Source organism: Penicillium cosmopolitanum, assembly GCF_028827165.1.
Source record: "Penicillium cosmopolitanum strain IBT 29677 chromosome Unknown utg000011l:1.0-3548175.0:1.0-3550911.0, whole genome shotgun sequence".
NCBI lineage: Eukaryota > Fungi > Ascomycota > Eurotiomycetes > Eurotiales > Aspergillaceae > Penicillium > Penicillium cosmopolitanum.
The window spans coordinates 766,909-793,023 of record NW_026622681.1 but is presented as its reverse complement, the minus strand read 5'-3'; the positions used below and the strand labels follow the sequence as shown (position 1 = coordinate 793,023).

Genomic DNA, 26,115 nt, shown 5'->3' with positions numbered 1-26,115 from the left:
TTTCTTCTGGTAAGGATGGATGACAAGTGGCTGAATGAGTCGCTTCTCAAGAACATCGGCTTGGTCACCGGTGTTGCCTTCGTAGTGCCAGAGGACGGAAGAAAAGCCGACTTCAGGCGAGGTGCTCCGTTTCCCCACTTCCCCACGGGGTCTGCACAGGAAAGCTAATCGCATTTAGCTTTATTTTCTACGGACAGTGGATGCTGACTTGCATCCTTTATTTCACCACAGGGAAGCCTGTTTATTATATATTTGTCCCCGGGGCCATTCAGTTATGAATTATTTCTAATCGAACGGGATCATCGAAATACTGATTCATAACCCTACAATCTAACAGAGAGAAATAATGGCTGGTGGAACCAGTATCTGGGTCAGCAGCGAGGCCAAAACTGATCCGAGAGCTATCTTCAATCTTCGCCTTCTCTATTTGCTCGTTGCTGTGTCATGGGGTGGCTCTTTTTACGGTTTCGATACTGGGAATATTGGGGGAATCCTTACTCTTCCATCATTCAAAAATGCATTCGGCCTTAACGATGTTTCCCAAGTAGAGCAAGACAATCGTAAGGTTTGTTTTTCAAGTCCAGAAAGCTTTGTATTAACTCTAACCTTTGCAAGGGAACAATCGCATCCATGCTCGCAGCTGGTGGCTCGGTCGGGGCCTTGCTAGCAGCGCCCACATCCGATTATTTTGGCCGTAAATGGTCCGTGTTCAGCTGGGGATTGGTTTTTGTCGTGGGCGCTGCGATGCAGATGATTGCAGACTATGATGTCCTTCTGGCCGGTCGTTTCATTGCTGGTATGGGTGTTGGCGCGTCATCAATGCTCACTCCTCAATTCCTCGCCGAGAATTCCCCCAAATCTGTCCGCGGGTCGATGACAGCGACATATAACCTGATGATCGTGACATCACTGATGCTGGCCTTTTGGGTGAACTATGGAGTCTCCAAGTGGTCCTTTCCGGGCGTTGAGTTTGACGACACCCAGTGGCGTGTCTCAATGGGTATCCAAATTATCCCTGGTGCCCTTCTGTGCTTGATGATTCCATTTGTACCGGAAACCCCGCGGTGGTTGATCAACCATGGAAAGTCTGAGCAGGGCCTCAAGAATATCTGCCAGCTCAGAAAGTTGCCAGCGGAGCATGAGTACGTGCAGACTGAATATCGCGAGATTGAAGCGCAGGTAAGGCAAGAGCAGGAATCCTATGCAGGACACAACTATTGGGTTGTCGTAAAGGATATCTTCACGTCCAGAAGCAACTTTCAGCGTTTCTTCCTGGCTGTCATGCTTTTCTTGTTCCATAAGTTTACGGGAACAGACTCTCTGAACGTGAGTGGATTTTATTAGGCTGATATTCCATGAATTTATTAACAGGCTAATAGTACTACGCCCCCGAAATATTTGCCTTGATCGGTGTCAGTTCTGGCTCGTCTAGCCTGCTTACAACTGGTATATACGGCGTTGTCAAGACGGTGACAACTATATTTTATGTGTGCTTCTTGGTTGACCGAGTTGGTCGTCGTCTTCCCCTTCTTGTAGGTGCCACAATGCAAGCTACTGCAATGCTATATCTCGCTCTATACCTGCGATTTGCAGGAACCAATACAGACAATGTGGGAGGAACACCAGCGGGGGGAATCGTGGGCATTATATGGATTTATATCTACGCATTTGGATGGTCGTTTGGACACTCAGTCGCATGCTACGTTGTTGCGGCAGAGATATTCCCTACCAGAATTGTAAGTTTGTGGGAATTTTCCCAATCTGACCGAGCAAGCCTAACAAAATTCTAGCGATCATTTTGCATGGCTATTTGTTTCTTCATTAACTGGATCGTGGACTATGGCATAACCAGAGCGACCCCAAATATGATTACTGAAATGGGCTGGGGGGTGTTTCTGCTCTATGCGATGCTGACATACCTTGGGGTGATTTTTATCTACTTCTGCCTCCCTGAGATGAAGGGCCGCTCGATCGAGAGTATGGACAATCTCTTCGAAAGACCGCTGTGGCTGATGTGGCGACATGCCTATCCCACTGAGGAAGAAAAGATTCGATCTGATGTTCGTGAGAACATTGTTGCTGGGAAACTGGACAATGATGATGAGAGGCAAAAAGATCGTGCAGAGCATGTAGAAAATGCCTAAAGGGTCTGGACTGAAGGATGGGAACCGGTAGCTTAGCTTTACCAGAAACAAACTAGCAGGTCCCAATAATTTCCGAAATGATTTGATGAATATTATTATTGAATCTAAATGGCGATCGGGGTAGCCCCGGGTTGGTAAAAAGAGGGGTAGTTGGCCTGGAGTTCTCTACGGGGTTCTCTCCGACTCTTCGTAACGCGTTTTATACCAACTCGCATTGTTCTTCTGTGACTAAAATATCCAAATATTATAACAAGAAAGCATTCAGCTATCTTGTGAATCATTCTCATTGAACTCACTTTAGCAAAATGGCTGACACATTGGAACACAAAACTTTTACCCTTAACACCGGTGCCAAAATCCCCGCAATTGGATTTGGTACTTGGAAAGCTGGGCCTGGAGAAGCCGCTGCTGCCGTTAAATCAGCATTTGACGTGGGGTATAGACATTTTGTAATTCCTCAACATGCTCCTTATTTGTTTGCTGCCTCTGCTAACATGTTGAATAGGATTGTGCTCCCCTTTGTATGTTAGCCTCAAATTTCAGTTGGAACACAAGACTAACATTTTATTATAGATGGAAACGAAGCTGAGATTGGACAAGTATTTGAAACCACTCAAGTGCCACGAAATGAATATTTTGTGACTACCAAACTGTACACCTCTCGAGCTCCACAAGAAGACGTGAATTCAACTAATCTTATCATTTTTCTAGTTGGTCATCCGACCATCGTCGAATTGTCCCCGCCCTTCAAAAATCACTTGACGATTTGCGCCTCGATTACGTTGATCTGTATCTCATGCATTGGCCTGTTACTCTGCCCACTTCATCCCCGGAGACATATGGAAAGGAGGATCGTACGGCCCACGACCCCGACTGGGACTTTAGGGACACTTGGCGTGAGATGGAAAAGCTCTTGCAGACAGGCAAAGTACGCGCCATAGGCGTCGCAAACTTTTCAACCGTCAACCTGGAAAATCTGCTGAAGAGCTGCACTGTCGTGCCCGCGGTCAACCAAACCGAGATTCAGCCTTTACTCCCTCAAAAGAAACTCAATGCCCTTTGCATAAAGCATGGTATTCACCAGACAGCATTTGGGCCCCTGGGAGGAAGTGGGAGCACTTTGCATGAGGACCCTATTATTAACGCCATAGCGCAAAAGAGGGGCTGCAGCTCGGGCAACGTGTTGTTGAGTTGGGGAGTGAAGAAGGGTTGGAGTGTCATTCCAAAGAGCACCAATCCTTCGAGAATTGCCAGAAACCTTCAGCAATGTTTCGTTATGGATGACAACGAAACAGTCAAGATTGACGAGCTTGTTACTTCCCTGGGAGGCAAGAGATTCAATCGGCCAAACTGGGGAACAACAATTTTTCACGACGATACCGATGCAAATGTAAAATAATTCGACATGATTACTAGGAATATACACTATATGACAAGTCAATGGCTGCTCCTTCATGATTGATTGATGATCACAAACTTTAATAGCCCAGTTTTGCTTGATGATAACTGTCCTTTCAACAGAGACATTCTTACTTGACGGGCGTTGCGCCGATGGAAAAAAAGAAGATACGATGGTTGGCTTAAAATTCAGGGGTTCAGTTAAGGATTGCATAAATGGAAGCAACTTGAAGTTGATCAAACTTTGGGCGATGTTTGAAGGTCTACCGATCCAAACTGCTCCTCATCGACGACGCTCTAATTAGACCCGCCTGTGCCTGGCCAATCACAATTGCCTAGCTTCATTCCTCCCTCATAGGAGTGTTGATCGCCGTCTCGATACATAATCTGATTACAAATGCAGAAACGATGTATTTGCCTTCCGAGGAGAGCCGAATACCCCGCGACGCTGGGCCACTTTAAGTATCAAGGTCTAACCACGATGGCAATTTCATCTACAATTTCTGTTCTGAATGTCGCACAATATCCTTGTCACCGGCGCATCCGGATACCTCGGAGGAACATTACTCGCTCGATGGGCCAGCGCCAAGCTCCCTGCATACCAGAGGCTCTTCGCTCTCGTGCGCACGGACGAGCAAAGCGAGGCAGTCAAGCAATATGGCGCAGAACCAATCAGATTCAATATTAAAGATAAATCCAGCGTCACTACCACCATCATCGAAAACAAAATCTCCATCATCTACTTTCTGATTGATGCTACTGCCTCTGAAACTCAAGTGCAGATGATCAAAGCTCTGGCAGAAGTGAAGAAACAAACTGGACAGGATGTACACTTTCTCCATACATCTGGCGCAAAGCTATTCAGTAGCCATGCGGGTCTTCCGACGAATTCTCCGATCCCCGATAATGATCCAGCGCTCTATTACCTCTCGAAAACTACCTATGCTCGGTACTCATTCGTTGAAAACGCAGTGAGAGCCAACAATACAATCATCGAAACTGCATTGGAGTATGATGTGAAGAGCTACATATTTGTGCCATGCGTTGTATATGGCGAGGGCGAGGGATTTGGAAATAAAACTTCCATTCAAACGGTCGCTATAGTGAATGCGGCCAAAAAGCTTCGACGAGTTTGCCGACCCGACCCAGACAATTATGTAAGCTTCACTATTTCCTTTTCACATCCATTCAGTTACTGATAATTCAAGACCTGGCCTGTGAGCCATGTTAGTGACAACGCTGGCTTATACCTGGAAATCATTCGGAACATCTTGTCTGGTAAGGAAATAGACCATGGCATAAATGGGTACTATCTTGCCTCTAGTGGCAGCGTGTCTTGGAACAGTCTTTACACCGCCATGGCCAAGCGCCTTGCTGCACAGAATATTATCGATGATGACAAGGTTGAGCTAGCTGATAGCCAAGCCTTGGAAAGCATGGGAGCGGCGCTTGGATGCCCCAAGGACATGGTTTCATTGTTTCTGGGTGGAAAATGCACATTGCAAGCCAAGCATGGACGGGAGATTGGATGGACTCCTAGATATTCAGCGGAGCATATTCTGGAAATGGCGGGTGCAGAAGTTGATTTGATCCTTCAAAACCCATGAAATGGCTTCTATGCGTATGGACAGTCGCGAGAAAAAGACAAAGCAACTGTATGGATTCTTCTCAATTGGTCTAGATGTTTACGAGATGAAAATAGTCTCTCTCTCTCATGCAAGCTGCGATATTGGTACTTTCGACCACCAGAATTCCGTCTCCTCGCTTGCCCATTCATCTTTCACGAATTTAGCTGGAGGGGCAATAGGTCCTCCAATCAGCTCCTCATTTCCTTCCCCAAAAATCAGAATCCGAGTATTGTCTGGCACATATGGCTCCCACCTAGGGCGGTCCCCATAGCGGCCAGAGATGGCATTCGGATCCCCTTTCGTGATGAAGCTGGTGACATAGGCGTGGTAAGTTCCAGATAGCTCTTTTTGAGATTCAGATATCCCGGTAATAGAGTTATTGTATGTCTCGTAATACATGTTGTCACCATGATTCGCACGGCCGACCACTGTTCTTGGAAGTGCCCAGTTGTATAGGTACGCCGGTACCCCCTGGGAAGCAGCAAAATATGCTGTTTGTCGCACGGGCGCCACATAAGCATAGTGACCATATGCAGCTTCAATTCGCTTGTATTGTGGACCAAGGCCATGACCCTCTCTTGCTTCCAGATATGGCGAGCTAGAGCTCACACTAGGGTCAGGGTATAGGCGGTCGATGGTATCAAGATCATCCTTGGATAACTCAGGAAGTAGATCCTGCCAGAAACTCCGGAATTGTCCCGGGGTGGACATTTTTTGGTCCACATACATTGTTCCTTCGTTGCTGTTGAAGCCTGTCATTATGGGAACCTTGTTCCAGAGAAGAGAATTCCATGCGTCTAGCGGCTTGCGTGGAATGATATTTTCATCAATCACAGGTTGAAATGCCCATCTGAGAGATGGGTTGTATTTATCGAAAACCTTTGTTTGCGCGTTTGTAACAGTTGAGCTAGGCAATGAGCGTAGAAACGGGAAGATCTCAGACTCAGAGATGTCTGATGGACAACCAACTTCTTGGAGGTAATCTTGAAACTGTTGCTCATGGACTTTGGCATCATAGGGACGCACTGCCCGGGATGTGGGCGATCCAGATTCTAGAATCACGCGATGGAATAATGGCGAGGCTTGGGCATCATATTTGAGCAAATGGTGTCCAATCTGACCTTTTGTTAGCAATCATGATCCTCGACCAGAGGAATTGATCTCACCGAATGCGCTCCAGCAGATAGGCCGAAAAGAGTGACGTTCCCAGGATCGCCGCCAAATTGCTCGATGTTTTCCTGCACCCACTCGAATAGGTGAACTTGATCACGAAGACCAAGATTCAGAACGCCCTCTTTCTTGGACAAGGCCGATGGTAAAAAGCCCAATGCTCCGATACGATAACCGAAGCTAACACCGATGAATGGCTCTTCAGACCATGCCACCATCGATCCAGTGTCGTGCATCGCAGCAGCACCTCGATTGAAGGCGCCTCCATGGATATAGATAGCAACAGGCAGTCTGTCATTTTGGCCAGTCCCGGTCGGTCGGAAAATGTTAGCAGTCAGGCAATCTTCACTCTGCTCTAGCTTTGGTCCACCAGCAAGTAATGCTTTGCCGGGGGCTGCTGGTCCAAATCTGGTGGCGTCAATGCTTTGCGTCGAGGCGGGAACTCTGTCGGCGGGCTTGAATCGCCTTTCGCCGACAGGAGGGAGAGCATAGGGCACGCCTAGGAACGCCTCAACAGATTGAGGGGCTGCCTCCTCACGAATGGTTCCAATCACCTTGCCTTGGGTAAGGGTGACGGTAGGATGATCAGATGAGCCGCTCGTCATGATTCGCTTCGTCTGTGTTTAGCGTGGTGTTTGATCTGTCACAGGGGCAGGCGCAGGAGTCAGACAGATATAGGGATGTGCGCTTTTCTCTCCGGGAGATAGAAGTAGCTCCGTGCGGGGGAGATAGAACCCGTCTTGGGAAGGGGAAAGGGAAGTGGAGACATGATTTATCACCGATGGCGTGAAGATAGGAGGAGTCATGACAGTTGATTCCTTTATCTTGTGGGGCCACCTACGACAAAGTCGATAGCGAGCCGGGTCAGACCAGGAAATTTTATCTCTTTTCGCGGGCTGACAATCAGATACAGAGCAATTGGGATTTGGCTCTATATTGCCCCAAACATTGGAGTCATAATCAAGTCGTCGACCACCCTACAAATAAAACCCACCCGATCGATAGTCAAGATTTCCTCATTGATATGGGAGTCCTTGATGCCCATGTGGATTCGGAGCGGGGAAGAAGAGTTAAACCAAACTATATTTCAATTGACGTTGGTCTTTGCAAGAACAACTTGAACAACTCTGGCTGAATAGCCATGTGGCCCATGGTGCAGTTTCCGGCTCTAGAGTTCCAATTAGAATTTTCCCTCGTATTTACAGCTTAAGGCATAGATATATGTTATTTCGGAAATCCTTGGCCACTACTATCAAATCGGTTGATCTCGGCGAGAATCCGAAGACACTCACTACTCCGCATTCATGGTTTGAGCTAAAAGTTGGGGCTGTTCTGGGCGAAGATAACGCGCGAATGGCCAGCTTCGCTTTAAAAGAGCCATTGGGGCAGACTTATCTTGTACCCCTTCCCCTTTTCTGCGTGAGGTATATGCTTTTACTAACTTTGAATCCTCCATAATGGCTGAAATTTCAAAAAAGCCTGTCCTTGATGAGGAATCTCCTGAAAACTTGAAGGATGTACAAGCCGGCACGGTCACCGATCTTGACGAGGGAGAGTTGTTTCTTCATGAGCATGGATTCTCCCAAGAGACTCTCCAAGAAATGCTTGAAGATGAGCCACGGAATAAAGCCTTAGTCCGCAGAGTCGATCTCATTCTTTTACCACTTCTTGCTGGTACCTATACACTACAGTACATCGACAAGTCAGCGCTAGCCTACTCGGCGGTATTCGACCTCCTGACATCGACGAATATGTCCAGTAATGAGTACAGCTGGTTAGCTAGTATCTTTTACTTCGCATATCTTGTTGCCGAATACCCTTGGAATCTTCTCGCCCAGAGGACAAGGCTGGGAAAAGTTGTGTCGGGCAATATTGTGGCATGGGGCTCGATGCTTATGATCACCGCTGCTTGCTCCTCTTTCACCGGCATGGCAATCTGCCGCTTTCTTCTCGGCATTTTCGAGGCCCCTATCACACCGTGCTTTATGATGATTGTTGGCATGTGGTATACGCGTGCCCAACAGCCATTCCGTGCTGGCGTCTTCTATAGTTGCAACGGGGTGGGCGCCATGATTGGTAGCCTCTTGACTTTCGGAATTGGACAGATCAAAACCATTGCAGTGTGGAGAGCTATATACCTCATTCTCGGCGGAATCACAATATGCTGGGGCGTCCTGATGTTATTCTTTCTTCCGGACGACATCATATCGGCCAAGCGGTTCAAACTGGACGAGAAGGCTCTCTTGATTGCTCGCAGTCGACTTGGTCGAACCGGTGTGATCAACCACCACATCAAATGGTACCAGATCCGAGAAGCACTTGTGGATCCTCAAATTTGGATATTGTTTTTCTTTACATTATTGAATGAAACAATCAATGGTGGATACGCAAACTTCGGAAAGCTCATCATCAAAGGGTTAACAAAAGACCCGCTCACTACGGTTGCACTTGGAATTCCCCAGGGTGGTTTTCAAGTCTTTTGGATTCTAACAGGAACCTTCCTTGCATCTCGTGTTCGCAACCTGCGTACCATCGTCATGGCCATCTACCTAATTCCAACAATTATAGGTGTCTGCTTGATGTGGAAGCTCGATCATGACAGCCACAAGATTGGAATTTTGTTTAGCTACTACATCATTGGGGCTTACGTTTGCTCCTTGGTACTGGCACTGCAAATGCCTGCTACAAACCTGGGAGGCTATACCAAGCGCAGTACTGGTGTTGCACTGGTCTTTCTGGCTTACTGTGCCGGGAATATTATTGGTCCCCATGCATTCCTCGCCAAAGAGGCTCCTCTATACCAAACTGGCTGCAAAGTGATTCTGGCTTGTTCCACATCGCAAGTTGCGCTGGCACTCTGCCTTCGCTGGTTACTGACCAGCCGCAACAAGCGAAGAGATGCTGCATCCGAAAATGAGGGAGCTGCAGGTATAGCGGTAGATGAGCTGGCTGATCTGACCGATTTCGAGGTGAGATACCATACCGGTTAAATAGTCGAAGCAGAACGATGCTAACAACCATTTCCTAGAACCCGAATTTCCGATACGTACTCTGAGCAACCTTCAGCTAACGGGAATTCGTCTAGAAACAGTTGAATTTCTAAATAGTATTAGTATTCTAATCCAAGTGATGAACTTTATATCCATGCTATTCTTGGTGGTAGTCAAAATAAGTCGCCCGAGCGAGCTTCTAGTCTGGCCATGATATAGTCGAGATCGGGCTAAGCGATAGATTCTCGGTTCAGCCACCTCACTTCCATGTAATTATGAACATAAGCTTACGGGAGAAAAAAAAAATGGAAACAAAGGAAACAGAGCTTGTTTTGAAGAAAATGGAGACAAAGTATTGTACATCGTATTTGAGGGATGGACAAGCCGCGAAAAAAGAAAAGAAGTTCTAATGGTAGTCTCTATTATCCTCCAACATCTAGACAAGGCGAGATCTTTATTTGGAGATCTCAACACCACCAGTGGCACCGAGGACACGCTTGATGTCACCGTAGATGGCGAACTGACCGGCAGTGATACCACCGACCATGAAGAGACGGGCACCGATACCGGAGTAAGAGCCACGGAGACCGAGCTCCTTGGCGATCTTGACGAGGCGGGAGACAGTGCCCTCGCCGGGAGCGCCCTGGGTCTTGTTGATCTTGGACAGCATGGTGTCGGCGGGCTGGGAGATGATGGCGGCGGCGAGACCGGCGATAAGACCGGAGCCCAGGTTGACGGCGGTCTGGCCACCGGTGGAGAGGGTGCTCTTGTCAACGGACTTGTAGATGGCCTCGGAGACCTTCTCGAAAACGACGAACTTGGCCATGGTGTAGGGGACCCTGGTGGAAGAACCTGTTAGAGACTGGGGCATGGCGTGCGCACACAAATTGGTGCGCAATGGTTCGAAATGGTGAACTTACTGCTTGAACAGGATGGGTCCGAATCCGGAGTAGAAGGCACCGATACCCTCCTCCTTAGCGATACGGCTGAAACCGCCGAGCAGGCCGTTGGCGAAGGTAGGCTGGGAGACGAGACGAATACGGGTGGCCTCGAGAGGGCACAGGGCAATGTCGGCCATGAACTCAGCGCAGGCGGAGGAGGCGAGGTAGACAGCGGTACGGTTGTTGGCAGCGGTCTCGTAGCCGAGCTGAGTGATAGCCTGCTGCTTGAAGAACTCGTAACCACCGAACTTGAAGGCACCCTGGAGGAAGTAACCGGCAGCGGTAGGACCGAAACCAGTCAGGAGAGCGCCAGCACCCTCCTTCTGGATGACCTGGCGGAAACCACCGATCATACCACGGTTGTAGGTGGCAGGGTCAAGCTGGATACGGGTCTTGACGCTATATTCAAGAAACAATGCGCGATCAGCAACTTGATCCTCTCTCGATGCGCGCTCTTGTCTCGCCGGGGGGCCGACTGGCCCATTGAGGGGTGGATTGGGAGTCATTCAACTTACACATCGAGGGGAGTGGCAGCACCGTGGGTGACGGAGCAGCAGACAGCGCCAGCGAAAGCGAAGCTGTTTTGCGAAGATGGTTAGTCGGAGTTCGGATCGATGGGATATCTGGCATATGGGTTATGCCGTAGGGGGACCACATAGAAGCGGCCATGTCGAGACGAACCGAGCGTAAAGGTCAACGCCCTTGGGCGATTCAGCGGTGGGAGCGGCCATTGTAAAGATGTGGAGGGTGATGGGGGTGGTTGAGGGGAGATTTCGAAGACGTGGAGGTGGAAGAGGGAAAGGAGAAAAAGATTTGAAGGCAGGGATGGGTCCCGGAGGCTGGGCTCGGGCCAATCCGGAGGCATCGGCTCAGCACGGCTTGTGTCCACCATCGCCCGGTCAACGGGAGAAGAGTATACTATAGCCCTGGAGTATGAGTTTACTATATTACTGTAGGTGAGATTGTAGAAAATAATTCTCCGATATTTATTAGATTTTTCGATAATTTATTTACCCCCATTCCCCCGTTCCATTGCCTAGCTAATGGGGTTGTAGAAAAATTCGATCGGGATGTTTGCCGGTGAGCACCGAGCGCAACATAAAAAGCACGCATTAGTTATTTTTGCCTCAGAACTCTGTCAGATTGTACCTAAAATTGATGGTATCAAATTCATAAATGCGCCTAGCAGGTTATTTATCTAATTCTAAATTATTATGCGCTACAGCTGAATAGATCAATTAAATTATTTATTTAGAAAATTATTTAAATCCATACTACTCGGCAGCTTCAAATAATCAATCCTCGCAAGTAATATGAGTGAGTACTCGTAGTCCTAGGCACGGCCTCCGAGCCATTTAAAAAAACTCGACGTCACAAGTGGACACCTGGCGGCAACGATGGGGCCCAACTGGTGGCCACCAATTTTTTGGGGCCACCAACCTTGGAAAGGACCATTTCCACAAATCAGAGCCCTTCTCCGAGCCCTGTGATTGGCCACGCGAGGTCTCGGAACGCAGGATTGGTTAGTCTACATACTTGTCCAAGACTAGAGTTAACCATCTCGCAAGTAGATCTCGCAAGTAGAGTAGGCTATAATGTGTACTACGCTTTGTAGACTTCTACGCGATAGGAGCAAATTTTACAGATAGGAAATCCGAAATAGTGTAACAGGATAATAGAAACCTCAGAACAAAGTAGAAGAGCCGCCCAGATGTCAACATGACAAATATTGACTCGGTTGCAAAGGTTCCTCAGTGGTAGGTGAATAGTTGGCTCCGCCAACCTTGAGAGGACCATTCTTAGTGACATTGTCTTAAAGCTTTGACAATTTTGAAATCTGGTCGGGCACAACCCCGTTTATGAGTGGCTGGCGATAACGAAGTCCGCTGTCTCCGGAGATTTTATATACTATGTACGTGGAGAGGCCAAAATTAGCGATGTCGAGGTCCATTGCTGATATCATTAATCTATTACTAGCACTATGCATAATATAACAAATTAATGAATCTTGATCCAATTCGAAGTTTAAATTTTTTCTCCTAAGATCACAGCTCGAACCATGACCAATTGTTGAGCCATTACTAAGAAATCCCCCCATACTACCCGTTAAGGTAGATCGTACAGCAGGGGCTTCCGTGTCACTTCTTCCACCTCCGCGGGCCTGCTTTTCGAAACTCCAATCTCACATTGATTAAATCGCGACCGCTTCAAGAATGTCCTGATCTTGTTCCCTCACTGCTCACGAGCCTGGCCGACGCATTTTATTTCGTTGTTCCCCAGGCACGTGGTAGTCGGCCAGATGTCGCCCTTACTGAGCTGTTGTCTGAAGACGAGGCGGAAAGTGGAGGAGTGGAAGGAAATTAAGGGTAGGTGTTTCCCCCAACACCATTGAATTGTTGATACCGAGTACTAATTTTGCATGATTTTAGAGACCGAAGAGGATTCCGAGAAGAAACCGGAATGGAGCCTTCCCTTAAACCCTACCATGCTTCAGGGTTTCGAATGGCACGTGCCAGCTGACCAAAACCATTGGAAGCGCCTTCAAATGGCCCTCCCAGACCTGAAAGACATTGGAGTCGATAATATCTGGATACCTCCGGGTTGCAAAGGCATGGAATCGAACGGAACGGGATACGACGTTTATGACCTCTATGACGTGGGCGAGTTCTACCAGAAAGGCACCCGAGCGACACGATGGGGCTCTAAAGAGAACTTGCATGAACTTGTGCAATCTGCACAAGATCTCGACATTGGAATCATCTGGGATACCGTCTTGAACCATAAATCCGGGGCCGATTTCACTGAGAAATTCCCGGCCGTGAAAGTAGACCCTAAAAGTATGTCCCTTGTTTTGCGTTTGGAACTTGTTTGGCAAATAATTTACATAATACAGACAGGAATACTGTGATTTCGAAACCGGAAGAAATCACGGCTTGGGTGGGATTTGACTTTCCAGGTCGCCAGGGGAAGTACAGTTCTATGAAGTATCATTATCAACATTTTAATAGCGTGGACTGGGATGAATCTCGAAAGCACAATGCCATATACAAGGTTGCCAGCCCTCAGAAAAAGTGGTCCCAGGATGTCAGCAGTGAACACGGCAACTATGATTATCTGATGTTTGCCAATCTGGACCAAAGCCACCCCGAGGTGCGTGCTGACCTCTTTAATTGGGCGGAATGGATTGGAACCGAGTTCGCCCTCAGCGGTATGCGAATAGACGCAGCCAAGCATTACTCTGCTGTATTCCAGAGGGATTTTGTGGATCATATTCGAAAAACGGTAGGAGGAAACTATCTCTTGGTGGGCGAGTACTGGCGAGGAGAGGTGGAGTATCTTCTGAATTACCTCAAAATAATGGAAGGTCGTGTTTCGCTATTTGACGTTCCACTGCTGGGGCGGATCTCAGAAACTTCTCAAACAGAAGGTGGTGATTTGCGGAAGATATTCAAAGGCACATTGGTGGAACACAGCCCTGGCCACGCCGTGGTAAGAATATGCAATCGGGTACGGCCATTTACTTTTGCTGATCTCGGGCGTCACCGTCAGACATTTGTGGGAAACCATGATACTGTAAGTTTTTTATCTATTGGTCCGCTCTGCAGCTGTATTGACCTCTCCAAGCAACCCGGCCAGTCATTAGAGGTATGGTACTGGCATATTGATATGGATATAAAACCTCCACTGAAGTGCTGCCTGTACTGATAGAAATGCCAGACAACAGTCGTGCCATTTTTCAAAGAGATTGCCTATGCAATAATTCTTTTGAGAAATCAAGGCCACCCGTGCGTTTTTTATGGTGATCTATACGGGCTTCAAGGCGGACCAAATCCGTTGAACTGTCCATCTTACAAGGGAAAGCTCCCAATATTGATGCGCGCGAGAAAGTTATATGCTTATGGCGAGCAGCGCGATTACTTCGACAAAAGAAATTGTATAGGTAAGTACAAAATGGTTAACCACCAGATCATATTCTTAATATTACCTAGGGTTCGTGCGATATGGAAATGTGATGTACCCTTATGGTCTTGCTTGCATCATCAGCAACACTGTTACCACCTACAAGAAGATGTATGTGGGGAGACGGCACTCAGGAGAGGAATGGACAGACATACTGGAATGGTGTGTCGAAACAGTCATTATCGATAATCGCGGTTATGGGGTATTCCCTGTGGCTGCGAAGAGTGTGAGCGTGTGGGTACATGAAAGAGCATGTGGAAGAAAGAGCCTCACTCAACCCTTGTGAGTATTCCAGGACCAATATTAGTGAGGTTGCCTCCTTCGCTTCAATTCGATAAGATATTAAGCCCCAGACTGATAAAAAATACAATCATAGCAACGGAAATATCTACCAACTATAATTTAGTTAATACAACCTTGGATGTGGCATTTTTTTATCTAGCATTTCTTTAATGACACGTAACCTTGGTTGACCATAAAAGCTTCGTATTCACTATTACTGGTAGTTTTTGCATTGTTGGGCCTTTTTTGGGCACCCTTTTATATACTACATCTAGATGGCTACACATCTTCGGAGTTGCTATTTAGGTACTACTAGCAGCATCTTCTAGACGGTAATCGACAAATTGTGACTTTGGATCCGACAAGAGCTGAGACTGATTAAATGACTGTGAAACTCATAATGCATTTGATACAGTAAGAGAATTATAATTGTTCTTGAAGGCTGTACCCGGAGCTTTGTAGACACCATCGATCGGACTTTCGATTGTTGTACACATCGTAGTGATTGGTAAATGGAATAACAGTCTCGATACCCCAGATCTCTTTCAATCCAAGGGATCCAGAATTGAAGGCACCCATTAAAACATCAATTGGTGCATCATGTTTTGGAACCTCTGCCCTCTGATATCCTCGCACGCAGAGATATTCCAGGTTTTTGGGGATACTATCAACCAATTTGGATTCCGTGCCATCTCGAATACCATTTTCCCCATAAACAAGATACATCAACAGACCTATTCCCAAGCTCAGAGACTTGAGGTTGGAGAAATCCTTAAGAGAACCATGGTTGTCCCAAAACGAAGAAAGGAAACCAGTGGTCTCAGTTTCACCAACTAGACGATATAGGCGAAGCTGGTCCCCTCCTTCATTATCGTAGCCAGTGTCTATGTCGCTGATGTTGTGATAATAAAAGTCTTTTCCGGAGTCAATATCGAGGACTTCAAGTGAGTTCTTGTGTTTCAGTATAGTTTTACTGAAGGTTTTATTGTTGAGATGTCCTTTGTCATCAGAGAGCGTTCCTCTGCCTCCAATTGAATATTGGAGCTCTTTCAAGGATTTGCATGCCGAGATTGCACGAGCCAAACATATATCATCCAGCGCTGAGTGATTGACGTGAAGCTTGGTCAATTTTGATGCAGCTTCCTCAATGATCGGCTCATCTTCATCGTCATCTGTGATCCCATCAATTCCCAAGGACTCAATTGAAGAAAGTTTGTCAAACATTCGGAAGCAGTCGAGAAAATCAGTGCGTACATAGTATCTATCATCGATAGTTTCCTCATATTCATCATAACCACATTCATCAGTCATGATGTATACCTCGCGCAAGTCCTGGAGATATGGTTTGGCGGCCGAGCTAGAGTTTGCTTCAAGCAAGAATTGCTCAAGGGGATAATACTCCCCGTCTCTGCTAGACCAAGTTGCCCACGGCAGCATCATGGCGAGCGACAAAAGGCTAGGTGCAACCGATATTAAAATCGTCGCCAATGCCTGTGCTATAAAAACACCACGCTGAGAATTGGTCCGACTGAGGAATAAGTTAGACATAATCAAAATATTGGCACCGAGAAAATCTTACGAAAAATCGGGGCCGTCTACATAGGGATGTTCTCCTTCCCAATCCCCAGTCTTTTTCTGCATCAGCATCTCAAGAATAATATCCTCCCAAGAGCTAGAAAATCCCGCCCGCTGGACATGGGCCCTAATCAGTTCCATTTCTGATTCTTCCAATTCTCGAGGATATAACTCCCCATGACCGTAGTGCCTCCAATCTCCGCTTGCGTGTGCTCGCCCATAATATCGTATTTCGTGTACATGTCGCCCCAAGCTAGGTTGCTTTAGGATTTCCATCAGTAGCTGAAAGACTTCTTCGATTGCAGCATCATCAGGCCGAATACATATGAGATGGAACTTTTTTTTCCTTTGCAGCTCCAAGTTGCACAAGGTGTGGACCGCCCGGCATGAGAGCGCAAGGGCGGCCACATCACGAGGGGAATGGACATAAGAGATTATGTGGCAGATAATCTCCGAGGGGCACAAAATGAAGGACATTTGTTCACTTGCAGTGATTGACTCGATCTAGTGGTGACCGTTAGTTTTGTTCGGGCCGGGTTGCAAGTTTTTCACGTCGCGACTTGGCCCCCAAACAAACAATAGTAGTAAGAGATCTGCGATGCTGCCCAATCCAACCAATCTCTTCGGCAAGTACCATGGCTCTCATAGATATTTATTGAGACTTAACACAGAAGCTGACCAAAGAAAGTCGCGTTTCGTCGCGTGTTTTCTTTCGTTAAACCGAGCGCACGGGAACAGATGCGCTTACACAAAGGCACGGTGCCGCACGAACCTGTCTACGAAAATAAAAATGGGTTACTATTCCAAAAGACGTGCACTGATTTGGCAAAAACCACCAACTACCCGCTAAAAAGCTACACTCCTAGTTGGGTACTCGCTAGGCCCAAGTGCTGGATGATAAGGTTATTCTGGAGCTCATTATGATTACTCTTCTTGCGGATACTATGGATCCGATCAATCATTAATTTGTGCGTACTTGTCATTCATAAGTTGCCGACAGATCAGAGCTCCAAATTATAGGACGTGTTGCGTTTCTGTTGTCGAAGAACTAATCCTAAGGTCTATTTCCCATGTGGTGATATTTAAATGACCAGGTGCCTTAATTCCGATCCAGAAGAGACAACTTTCGGTAGACAATGAGTCTGGGTATAATAAGTAGAACTGTCTAAGACGTAGTGTACACTTTGAAGCTCTTAAACTCCCAGTAAGCATCTTCGAAGGCAGCCCCATTCTCTGCTGCATACTTTTCGCATGAATCTGGGCATTGATAAAGCTTTTTGTAATAGGACGATGCACCGGCGAGGTCACCGCAAATGTCGATATTTGCGATGATGCTTTGGTTCTTGAAATGCGAACCGATATCACACCCTGTGCTTGGAAAGTCCGCCAAAGCTTCACCCCAGGTAGATGGGTCAGGGGTACTGGTCGTGTTTGAAATGTCGGATGGGATGTCGTCGCGCGAGAACATCCACATACGAATACCCGCGTCGCGTAGCTCCATTGCGTATACCTGATCGAATTTCATTAATACCAACGAGAATGGATATATAAATCCGGGGCCCATGGTCAACTTACTCCTCCGCCATTATCATTGAAGGTTTCGCCGTAAGTCGCTTTTTTCCCTTCAACGCCACAGCCCGCGTTGTCATTTGCAGTATTAAGACAATTGGTGTACTGCGCAGTTCCAGTTTCCTTTCTTCGGACGTTCATTTTGCATCCACTACTTGTATGTAGTGTCATTGAATTGCCGTTGGTACCGTTATTGTTTGATTCTATCACATCGATTTCCCCGTGCGCGGGCCAATTATTTGGGTCGGTAAGCCACAGTGCGGGCCAGGTCGCACAGCCATACGGTGTATGGGCGACATCAAAGATGAACAAACCACTGTCATATGTATTGGTGGATGTAATACGAACAGAGCTGCGGCCGTTTGTCTGGTTTTGTGTGCTTGTATCAACCCTGATCACAGCAGATGATTCAGAGGCATACGTCAAATTCATCTGCGATGCAGTCTCTGAGTTGACATATTGGACAAATCCATTGGTTGGATCAGTTGTTGAATAGTATTCGAAGTTGTCGAAGAAGGATGACCCTGAAAATGTATCCTTGAGCGTATAATTTAATTGGGAGTAGTTCGGGTATGCTGCTGCCTTGGTCCCCTCAACCGCCCCCACAACCACTGCTATTATGATAACCACAACGCAAGCTGCTACGATCAATTTTCTTCGTAATGACCAGACACGAACGTCATACCAGGGTCTCTCGATTGAAGGTCTTGCGACGACTTCTGAATTGCGGGGTGGTGCCTGCATTGGGTAGCCATGTGGTGTGCGACTTGAATCGTCGAATGAAGGAAACTGGGAAGTTGCATGTCCATAGCGACTGTAGTCACCCGCAGACCCTGGGTATCCATCTGGGGGTCTCATGATGTTTCCTGTTGTGAGAAGATAGATTATTCTCCAGTCGAGGTCTTCAGGGCTCTATATATCAGAGGGAGATTCAGGAACAGAAAAGCAGGGACTGCAAGTTGAGATATCACAAGTGGATGGTACGCCAAAAATTTGGGTCCAGGAATAAAACAAAAAATTCTACGCATGAAATGATTACAGTGCTCAATGTATTCCAGAGAAATCACTGGTCGGTCGCATCTGCTTGTCGGTGTTATATGCCCGGCGCGCCGCGTAACCGCTCTGCGCCAAGAACCCCACTTCAGGATTTTATATTCGAATCGCTAAGATCAAGCTGCCCAGGTGATGTGGTTTAAAATTATTTTGATAGTATTACTCGCCCTGGAGTACACCATGATTATGATCCGTGTTGCGAAACGGTTACGTGGGATTTGTCTTATAGTCGCAATCTAGTACCAACCTATACTTATCCTGTCCAAAACGCCCTTCCGGCAATGCACGGAAAGCGTTGAAATATTTTTGGACTTTGAATTGTCCTGTCAGACCGAGCTTGGAAATCTGGCTCAGCAAACGGCGAAAAAGGCTGCCAAGTGGTGCAGAGCTCCACGCAACTGACGCGTAACTAGCGCCCCTGGCGGCAAGTTACGCATAGCACAGCCCACAACTACAGCAAAAATATCAAATAACTTCCACCCGTTGTCGCCTTCAGATAGAAATGGGCCTCAGAAACAAAAAATGCCGATTGGAAATGTTTCTTGTTATGTCCATTCCAACGTTGTTCCTCACTTTATCCATTGCATGTTAGTGATCGACACATTGACGTCATTGTAATCAAGACCTGCATCTTGCTTTGAAAAATACACATGCGATACAGATAATCAAACACCGAATTGCCTTAAGGGCTTGCTATTGGCGTTTCAGATTGTTATTTTGTGACCCAGGCGTCAGCGCTTTTGTATATTTGTCCCTGCTAATTCCAAGGTTACCGAAGATTCGCAAACATGAAAGATTCAAGAACCAATTGATTCCAGGACTTAAGAGACCTAATTCCATCAGCGACCCGATAATTCGTAGCATCTAGAAATATACTTTATTCACAATACGGCCTTATCGCGTTAGTTCAGATCCAATCAAGCTATCCGGGAATCCAGTGGCTTAATAGACTAAAGGCATCTTGCTGCCAGCGCATAGCCATCTATCGCGGTCGGAGTACTTGAGCCGAACAGTTGGCATATTCGCAGAAAAATCATGATTGATCTCTGTACATTTCTATCTGATTGCAAGGTTGTATTCCTTTGTTGTGCGGCTGTTTGTTTATATATCACGTGACCCTTCCATTTTGCTGAAGGACGACGATGTTGAGTCCAGCCATCTGCATTGTTCCTGGAACCCTCCCGCGGCACTTCAAAATCGGCGCCATTTCAAAAATAATGTTGAGTATGGTCTAAGACCCATCCCCAAAACGAATGTTCTGCAGTTCTCCCTCAACGCCTTCTAGAAGTCTGTTCGCGGGCGGTCAGCGCGAGTCGGACTTCTGTCCGACCATACTTCGGGACGCATCCGGTTCGATGTCGGAAATTTAACGCCCCTGACACAGGAATTTTTCGCACGCAAACAAACATCGAGACCTCACATTCGCCGTCATCGAACATACACCGAAACAGGAGGAACCCAGATCGCAGCAGGTCTAGCTCGGGATGATAACCGGCCAAATTTTATAACGCCGGCTTGATGTTGACAGGTGGAGTCGCATTCGGCCAAGGGTCCCGATGGAATGAGTCAAACCCACCACCTCGGCAGCCAGGCTTTGGTGGCCTTCTCCAGGCCTTTCCCCGCGCCAAGGGCCCTGTCACTGCTAAGACTTTGGGAGGGATCGGATCTAGGGTGAGTCGTGGATGCTTTTGATCATGAGAACATGTTGCTCAACCTTCAGACCGATCTGGAGCGTTGATCCTTGAAAGTAATCTACCACAATCCCTCGGTACATAGCGAGTCTAGGTCGTTGGGTTGATCTGCATGGCATTGACCCCTCTTTTTCGTGTTGGAGAACCGACTGCCCAAATACCAGGATGCATGCGGTCGAGGTATCTGTATACCATTCATATTTGTACAGATTGTAGAATTTTCTCTCGCCATGCCACGATAATTATAGCTTCTCAGGACGGCGATCAATTGGAATTCCATAGGACATCTCATATGAACTTCCACTAAACAACGAAAGCACTAGACTGAAGATTGCCACTTGAAAATCTTTCAAATCTTGGGTCTTGCCCCGTAAACCAGAGTTTCCTAGAAGCCGTCCTAACCGAGAAAACCCTTGTCGTATCTTTGATCAACACGTCTAATTACTTGATTGGAGCTAATTGGGCATGAATTCCTCGCCATAGCACTGAGAATTATCACCTGCAGATATCAATGTCAAGCCCTAGGGCGTAGAAAATGCAAAATGTGGCAGACGGGGGTGGAGCTCGAACCACAAAAACATCGAATTTTCATTTGCTTACTCCTCCGCAGTTAGAGAGTGGATTCGGGACCTGCGAGAGTGGAGCCGGAATGGCTTTCCTGAATTTTCGATGTTACAATGCCCTTTATAAGCCGCCAGCCCACCTTTTGATCCTCATCTATCGCTTTCTTGCTGGTTGAATGGGTGACCCAACTTGTGCATGATGTCAACCCACTTCCCCACGGAGGAAAACCTCCAAAAGGTCATGTCCGCTACAGGTACGACTTGTGATGCAATGTGTACCTCCTGCTGGCGCTAACCTCGAATTACAGAGGAAGTAGCTATCTCGCCTCATGACTCACATGATTCGCATCGTGATTCCTCAGATCAAGAATCGGAAGTCGCCCATGAGCCTATCCAGGAGCGCTATGACAATCCATCATATTCTCGTTTCCGCCGGGTGGCCTCGAAGACAGTTGTCTCATTTGGTCAAAACGACCCAGAAAACCCCGTGAACTGGCGCAAGGTAATGTGAGCATACTGGAGGTCATGTGCCATACTAACGTAGTGCAGACAAGGAAGTTCCTAGTCCTAGGGTCGGGTGTCATGCAGGTCATGAACAGCACCATTGGGTCCAGCATCTGTTCCAACGCCATCCCTCAGATTGCAGAAGAATTCAATATCAAGAACCAGCAAGCCCTTGTCCTTCCAATCTCTATCTTCCTGGTCGGCTATATCCTGGGTCCTTTATTGTGGGGACCTAGCTCCGAGTACTTTGGACGCAAGAAGCCATTGTTAGTTGCGTATTGTGGGTTCGCAATCTTTACCTTAGCCTGCGCCGTGGCCGACTCATATGCATCTTTACTGGTATTTCGACTTTTAAATGGCATGATGGCTTCAGCACCGATTGCTACTGTCGGTGGACTTTTTGCCGATGTTCACGATGATCCCACTCGACGAGGCCGCTTGATGGCTTACTTCATGGCATGCACAACATGCGGACCTATAATGGGTCCATGGATTTCTGGGTTCGTTGCCGTTGTCAGTTGGCGGTGGTGCTTCTGGATTGGCTTGATCTGCACCGGTATATCCATGCCCTTGGTGATCTTCATGCCGGAAACCTACGGCCCCGTCGTCTTGAAGAATCGTGCCCGGAAGCTGAGAAAAGATACCGGAAACTCGACCATCATATCGCCCTTGGAACTGGAAAGTCGAAACCTCCGCGAGAAATTTATTACCACAATTTCGCGACCTTTCCGCATGATTATCCACGAGTCCATTGTATCATTGACGTCGTTGTACCTTGCACTGGCATATGCTATCTTCTATCTCTATTTTGAGGCATATCCAATAATTTTCCAGGGTAAGTAGGACACGATTCTCCTCTGTATTACTTGATATGCTAATGAATTCCCAAGGAATCTATGGAATGAATGCTGGTGTTTCAGGCCTAATGTTTCTACCCAGTGAGTACTGATCGAGCCAAGACTTGCATACTTGGATCTCTTTTGCTGACGCATATCCTGTAGTCGGAATTGGTGCAGCACTTGCATGCGTTGTCTTCCTGTGGTATGATGGCTACCTTGCCCGCGCTAAGGCCCGCAATGCTGAGTGGGCATTTATCGAAGAATATCGAAGACTTCCACTTGCTTGCATTGGAGGGCCACTTTACGTGATTTCACTCTTCTGGGTAGGATGGACGGCGTCGCCGAATATTCACTGGGTTGTGCCATTCCTTTCTGGCATTCCGTTTGGTGCGGGATACCTTTTGATCTTCATGGCCATGCTCAACTACCTCACCGATGCCTACGAGACATTGTCTGCCAGTGCTCAATCGGCTGCTAGCTGTACCCGAAGCATATTTGGTGCTGTTTTGCCTCTTGCCGCGAAGCCAATGTTCAATCGACTTGGTGTAAACTGGGCCTGCAGTCTGATTGCATTCCTCAGTCTGGGTGTTTCCATCATCCCCTTTGCCTTCATCCGTTATGGCGACCGTATCAGAAACAACAGCAAGTTTTGCCAGGAGCTCAAGCGTATCAAGGAAGAAGAGAAGCTCGAATTGGAGAGAGAGGAGCGCGGCGAAGGTCCAAATAATATCGAGCCCGTACAGTCGAATGTTACTGGACACCTCTCCAGAATCGAGACAGCTCGAAGCCACGCGGAGAAGGCCTCGATCATTTGCGGCTAGGCTGACGCTACACACCACGACACGATCTTATGACCCGCATCTGCCTGCCCAAGCTAATGTCCGCTTCGGTCGGCTCAAAAGTTCTATTCCATTTTTCTTACCTCTCAGCGATGTTTATGAGTTATACCGTCTACACATCGTCTTAATTTTAATGCATACACCAGGATGAGTTACTTGAATCGGATGGTAGTCTTGATTCCATGATTGAGAAAATTCATGATTATTTGTACTAATTTTCAATCATATGGTCTTTCGATATTCTACAGAGACTACTCACATGCCCTCGTTGAAGGGATAGAGTGGTCGGCTGTATCAGACTGAGTCTAGGTGGGTTGAGATCGATGTAGCTTTAATAGCATCAAGACTGAATCTCCATTTCAAAATCATGTCGTAAACAATGAAGAAAGTACATACGATTTATTGCGTGGACCAGTTTAGTCCTTCTTCAAACCGACTTTTCCGGCCTTGCGCAATCCCCAAGCCCCAATCGCAGAAGCAGCAACCATCAAGCCGAAGCAGGTCCAGAAAACAGCTCTGTATCCGACCATAAGAGCACCAGGAGAGCTCTTGTCGGTGTAGGATGATCCTTGTGTGACACCAGCTGAGATTATAGCGATGATTGTCAGTCCGATAGAAGTACCGAACTGCGCAATAGTATTGAATACGGCGCCTGCGAGTCCTTGCGTTTTGGAGCTGAAAGAGTCCGCGATAATGAGATTTGCGACCGTGAAAATCACTGCGAGACAACTCTATTAGCAATCTCAAACCGTCGAGTAACCCGTTTTTTTTCTTACCATCCGCTGAGAGAGGGGCCAGAAGAACGGCCCAGAAAGCACAGTACCACCAAGACCAGTTGGGATCAATGATGGCCATCAGCAAAGGCGATCCAGCACTCAAAACTGTTGTAACCAGGACAAGCCAATTGGCGCGAAGTCGATGCACGAGAAGCCCGGTCCCAATATTGAGAACGATACCGGTTACGACGCTGGGCATGAAACGGATGGCGGTTTCAAAAGCAGATAGATCCTGAACTTCTTGGAAGCTTTTCGATCGATTAGCATTATTCAATCCTATGGAGATTGAAAGCTTACAAAAGACTCAGTATTGTCTCTATGCCATTCAAAACAGCCCAGGAGAATAGAACCATGACACAGATGGAAGCAAAGGCAGTGTTTTTCCATAGCGAGTTTGGAATCAGTGCCGACTTTCCAGACTCTTCTCTCCATCTCATCCAATACCAAAACGCGGGAATCATGGCACCTGAGATGCAGAGAAGCGCAATATTGTCTGGGTGACGAATATTCGACGGGTTATCGGTGATTGCACTAGATTGCAAGTCAGCGTATGATTTTGAGATATAATATGGATGGGAAAATTCACGAGAAAACATAGGAGATAATTCCTAGACAAGCGCTGGACAGAATGATACCGATCCAGTCAATCTCTGTCTGGAGGCGGTGGAATGTGACAGGCTCCCTCGGCCTGTCTTTGGGAAGCTTGAAATAGTTGACTGCCATCAGGATAAAAGATGCACCAGCGCAGAGATAATATCCAAATCTCCAGCCCAAGGTAGCAGATGCTTGAAACACGCCTCCAAAAACAAGACCAACCGAAAAGCCGAGGGGCTGCCCGAGTCCTATGCAGGCAAACCCAATATTGCGTCGTTTTCCGATGGGCATCGTATCCGTCAAAATGCTGAATGCCGTTGGTAGGCACATGGAAGTTCCAACTCCTTGCAAGGTGCGAAATAAGATGAGCTGAATACCGGTTTTAGCGACACTGCAGGCCAGGATGAAGACACCCATCAAGAAACAACCGATTAGATTGATGGGTCGGTTTCCAATGAAGTCGGCAAGTGAGCCTGCCAAGAGAAGACAGCAGCCATTGGAAAGGCTGTGATTCGGATCAGTGAACTGGTCAAGCGACAGTGTCGAACATGAGATACGTACGAATAAACCGAAACAGGCCTTCAACCCCAGGTCATTGTTAGTCTGGTGTGGACTTGTGCGGTGAGTGTTTTGATGGTCACTTACCACAGCAGCAGGTTGTCCGGAAGCCGCAAGTCCTTCGCGATTGATGGCAGACCAACAGTCAATAGGCCCCCGCTCATACTACCCACGAATGTAATGCCCGTAAGGGTGGCAATGAGAATCACAGCCCGAGCCCTCGATAGTTGCACATTCTGAGGGGCGGAGACACCTTCGCCGGAGTCATTATCGTGAGCAAAAAGACCATGGGTTCGCGAATCTTGGGAAATTTGAGATGACAATCGTAGAGTGGACGCTTGGCGTGAGTCATCTACCTCCATGGGCCGAATCGGACTCTGGGTGAGCACGGTGGTTGCCATTGCGCGAACGATGCGAACTATCTGATTTTGTTGGGGAAACGAATTCCGAAAATAAGACGCCGATTCACTTGCAGAATATCAGTTTCGGAATCCGCGCGGTTTGAAACTCCCCGGAATGAGAGGGGAAATGGCCAAGCCGGGGAATTAGTCATTTTGGTGTGTGGGGCAGTCCTGGACTTGGACTTCTGTTTGCACTTCTGTTCGGGGCATCAGATTATCCTATAGGTAGAACTTTGCGCAGTTTGCAGGTGGCAGCGGCTTATTTTTTCCGCTTTTTAGTGGATCGATTTGTAGAGAGCCTTGGGGTAACGCGTGATTTCCTCATACCGCGAGGCGAGTATAAGCAGGATGATAGCTTCCATATGGGTTAATACTCAACTTTTCGAGACATGCTGTTCGACCCAATTTTAAATACCTCGATACTGAGAACAACTTGAAATCGAATGAGGTTATGGAGTGAAAATAACCTGGGCAGGACCTCGGGAGCAGCATCGTCAGATGCGACAAGGTAGTAGTTGTGGATCCAACCACATATTTTGGACTATTGATGGCCATTGATGACTATTAAATATTCAGAATAAGTGAGCATGATACTGTCGCCGACTCCATTTCTCTCGCTCTCCAGCAAATATCAAACTTA

General features: G+C 47.3%; 11 protein-coding genes across 11 annotated transcripts; 6 read left to right on the top strand and 5 right to left on the bottom strand.

Annotated features, from left to right (window-relative positions):
* Window positions 1-337: 337 nt before the first annotated feature.
* N7509_011772 (sugar porter family MFS transporter) lies at window positions 338-2,144 on the top strand (the record flags this gene model as incomplete). Its single annotated transcript, XM_056636409.1, has 4 exons — window positions 338-565; window positions 616-1,326; window positions 1,380-1,736; window positions 1,791-2,144. Coding segments are annotated over 4 exons (1,650 nt in total), but the record flags the coding sequence as incomplete, so codon positions are not given.
* Window positions 2,145-2,449: 305 nt separating this feature from the next.
* Window positions 2,450-3,543, top strand: N7509_011771 (uncharacterized protein; the record flags this gene model as incomplete). Its single annotated transcript, XM_056636408.1, has 3 exons — window positions 2,450-2,669; window positions 2,718-2,796; window positions 2,856-3,543. The coding sequence occupies 3 exons, from the start codon at window positions 2,450-2,452 to the stop codon at window positions 3,541-3,543; spliced, it is 987 nt and encodes a 328-aa protein (XP_056482438.1).
* A 511-nt stretch (window positions 3,544-4,054) lies between these two features.
* On the top strand, window positions 4,055-5,149 carry N7509_011770 (uncharacterized protein; the record flags this gene model as incomplete). Its single annotated transcript, XM_056636407.1, has 2 exons — window positions 4,055-4,699; window positions 4,751-5,149. 2 exons carry the CDS (start codon window positions 4,055-4,057, stop codon window positions 5,147-5,149), a joined length of 1,044 nt encoding a protein of 347 aa, XP_056482437.1.
* Window positions 5,150-5,254: 105 nt separating this feature from the next.
* On the bottom strand, window positions 5,255-6,945 carry N7509_011769 (putative extracellular lipase; the record flags this gene model as incomplete). The annotated part of the gene is made up of 2 exons (XM_056636406.1): window positions 5,255-6,286; window positions 6,337-6,945. The coding sequence occupies 2 exons, from the start codon at window positions 6,943-6,945 to the stop codon at window positions 5,255-5,257; spliced, it is 1,641 nt and encodes a 546-aa protein (XP_056482436.1).
* Window positions 6,946-7,797: 852 nt separating this feature from the next.
* On the top strand, window positions 7,798-9,395 carry N7509_011768 (putative MFS transporter; the record flags this gene model as incomplete). The annotated part of the gene is made up of 2 exons (XM_056636405.1): window positions 7,798-9,309; window positions 9,369-9,395. The coding sequence occupies 2 exons, from the start codon at window positions 7,798-7,800 to the stop codon at window positions 9,393-9,395; spliced, it is 1,539 nt and encodes a 512-aa protein (XP_056482435.1).
* A 389-nt stretch (window positions 9,396-9,784) lies between these two features.
* Window positions 9,785-11,002, bottom strand: N7509_011767 (putative mitochondrial phosphate carrier protein (Mir1); the record flags this gene model as incomplete). The annotated part of the gene is made up of 4 exons (XM_056636404.1): window positions 9,785-10,169; window positions 10,251-10,670; window positions 10,787-10,849; window positions 10,953-11,002. The coding sequence occupies 4 exons, from the start codon at window positions 11,000-11,002 to the stop codon at window positions 9,785-9,787; spliced, it is 918 nt and encodes a 305-aa protein (XP_056482434.1).
* A 1,754-nt stretch (window positions 11,003-12,756) lies between these two features.
* N7509_011766 (alpha-amylase) lies at window positions 12,757-14,517 on the top strand (the record flags this gene model as incomplete). The annotated part of the gene is made up of 4 exons (XM_056636403.1): window positions 12,757-13,108; window positions 13,165-13,844; window positions 13,989-14,211; window positions 14,261-14,517. 4 exons carry the CDS (start codon window positions 12,757-12,759, stop codon window positions 14,515-14,517), a joined length of 1,512 nt encoding a protein of 503 aa, XP_056482433.1.
* Window positions 14,518-14,936: 419 nt separating this feature from the next.
* On the bottom strand, window positions 14,937-16,229 carry N7509_011765 (uncharacterized protein; the record flags this gene model as incomplete). Its single annotated transcript, XM_056636402.1, has 2 exons — window positions 14,937-16,041; window positions 16,093-16,229. The coding sequence occupies 2 exons, from the start codon at window positions 16,227-16,229 to the stop codon at window positions 14,937-14,939; spliced, it is 1,242 nt and encodes a 413-aa protein (XP_056482432.1).
* A 1,024-nt stretch (window positions 16,230-17,253) lies between these two features.
* On the bottom strand, window positions 17,254-18,515 carry N7509_011764 (glycoside hydrolase family 16 protein; the record flags this gene model as incomplete). Its single annotated transcript, XM_056636401.1, has 2 exons — window positions 17,254-17,598; window positions 17,664-18,515. The coding sequence occupies 2 exons, from the start codon at window positions 18,513-18,515 to the stop codon at window positions 17,254-17,256; spliced, it is 1,197 nt and encodes a 398-aa protein (XP_056482431.1).
* Window positions 18,516-21,160: 2,645 nt separating this feature from the next.
* N7509_011763 (MFS transporter) lies at window positions 21,161-23,128 on the top strand (the record flags this gene model as incomplete). The annotated part of the gene is made up of 5 exons (XM_056636400.1): window positions 21,161-21,218; window positions 21,273-21,466; window positions 21,514-22,303; window positions 22,359-22,406; window positions 22,470-23,128. The coding sequence occupies 5 exons, from the start codon at window positions 21,161-21,163 to the stop codon at window positions 23,126-23,128; spliced, it is 1,749 nt and encodes a 582-aa protein (XP_056482430.1).
* A 434-nt stretch (window positions 23,129-23,562) lies between these two features.
* Window positions 23,563-25,475, bottom strand: N7509_011762 (uncharacterized protein; the record flags this gene model as incomplete). The annotated part of the gene is made up of 6 exons (XM_056636399.1): window positions 23,563-23,864; window positions 23,923-24,170; window positions 24,220-24,453; window positions 24,509-25,021; window positions 25,078-25,095; window positions 25,162-25,475. 6 exons carry the CDS (start codon window positions 25,473-25,475, stop codon window positions 23,563-23,565), a joined length of 1,629 nt encoding a protein of 542 aa, XP_056482429.1.
* Window positions 25,476-26,115: the final 640 nt, after the last annotated feature.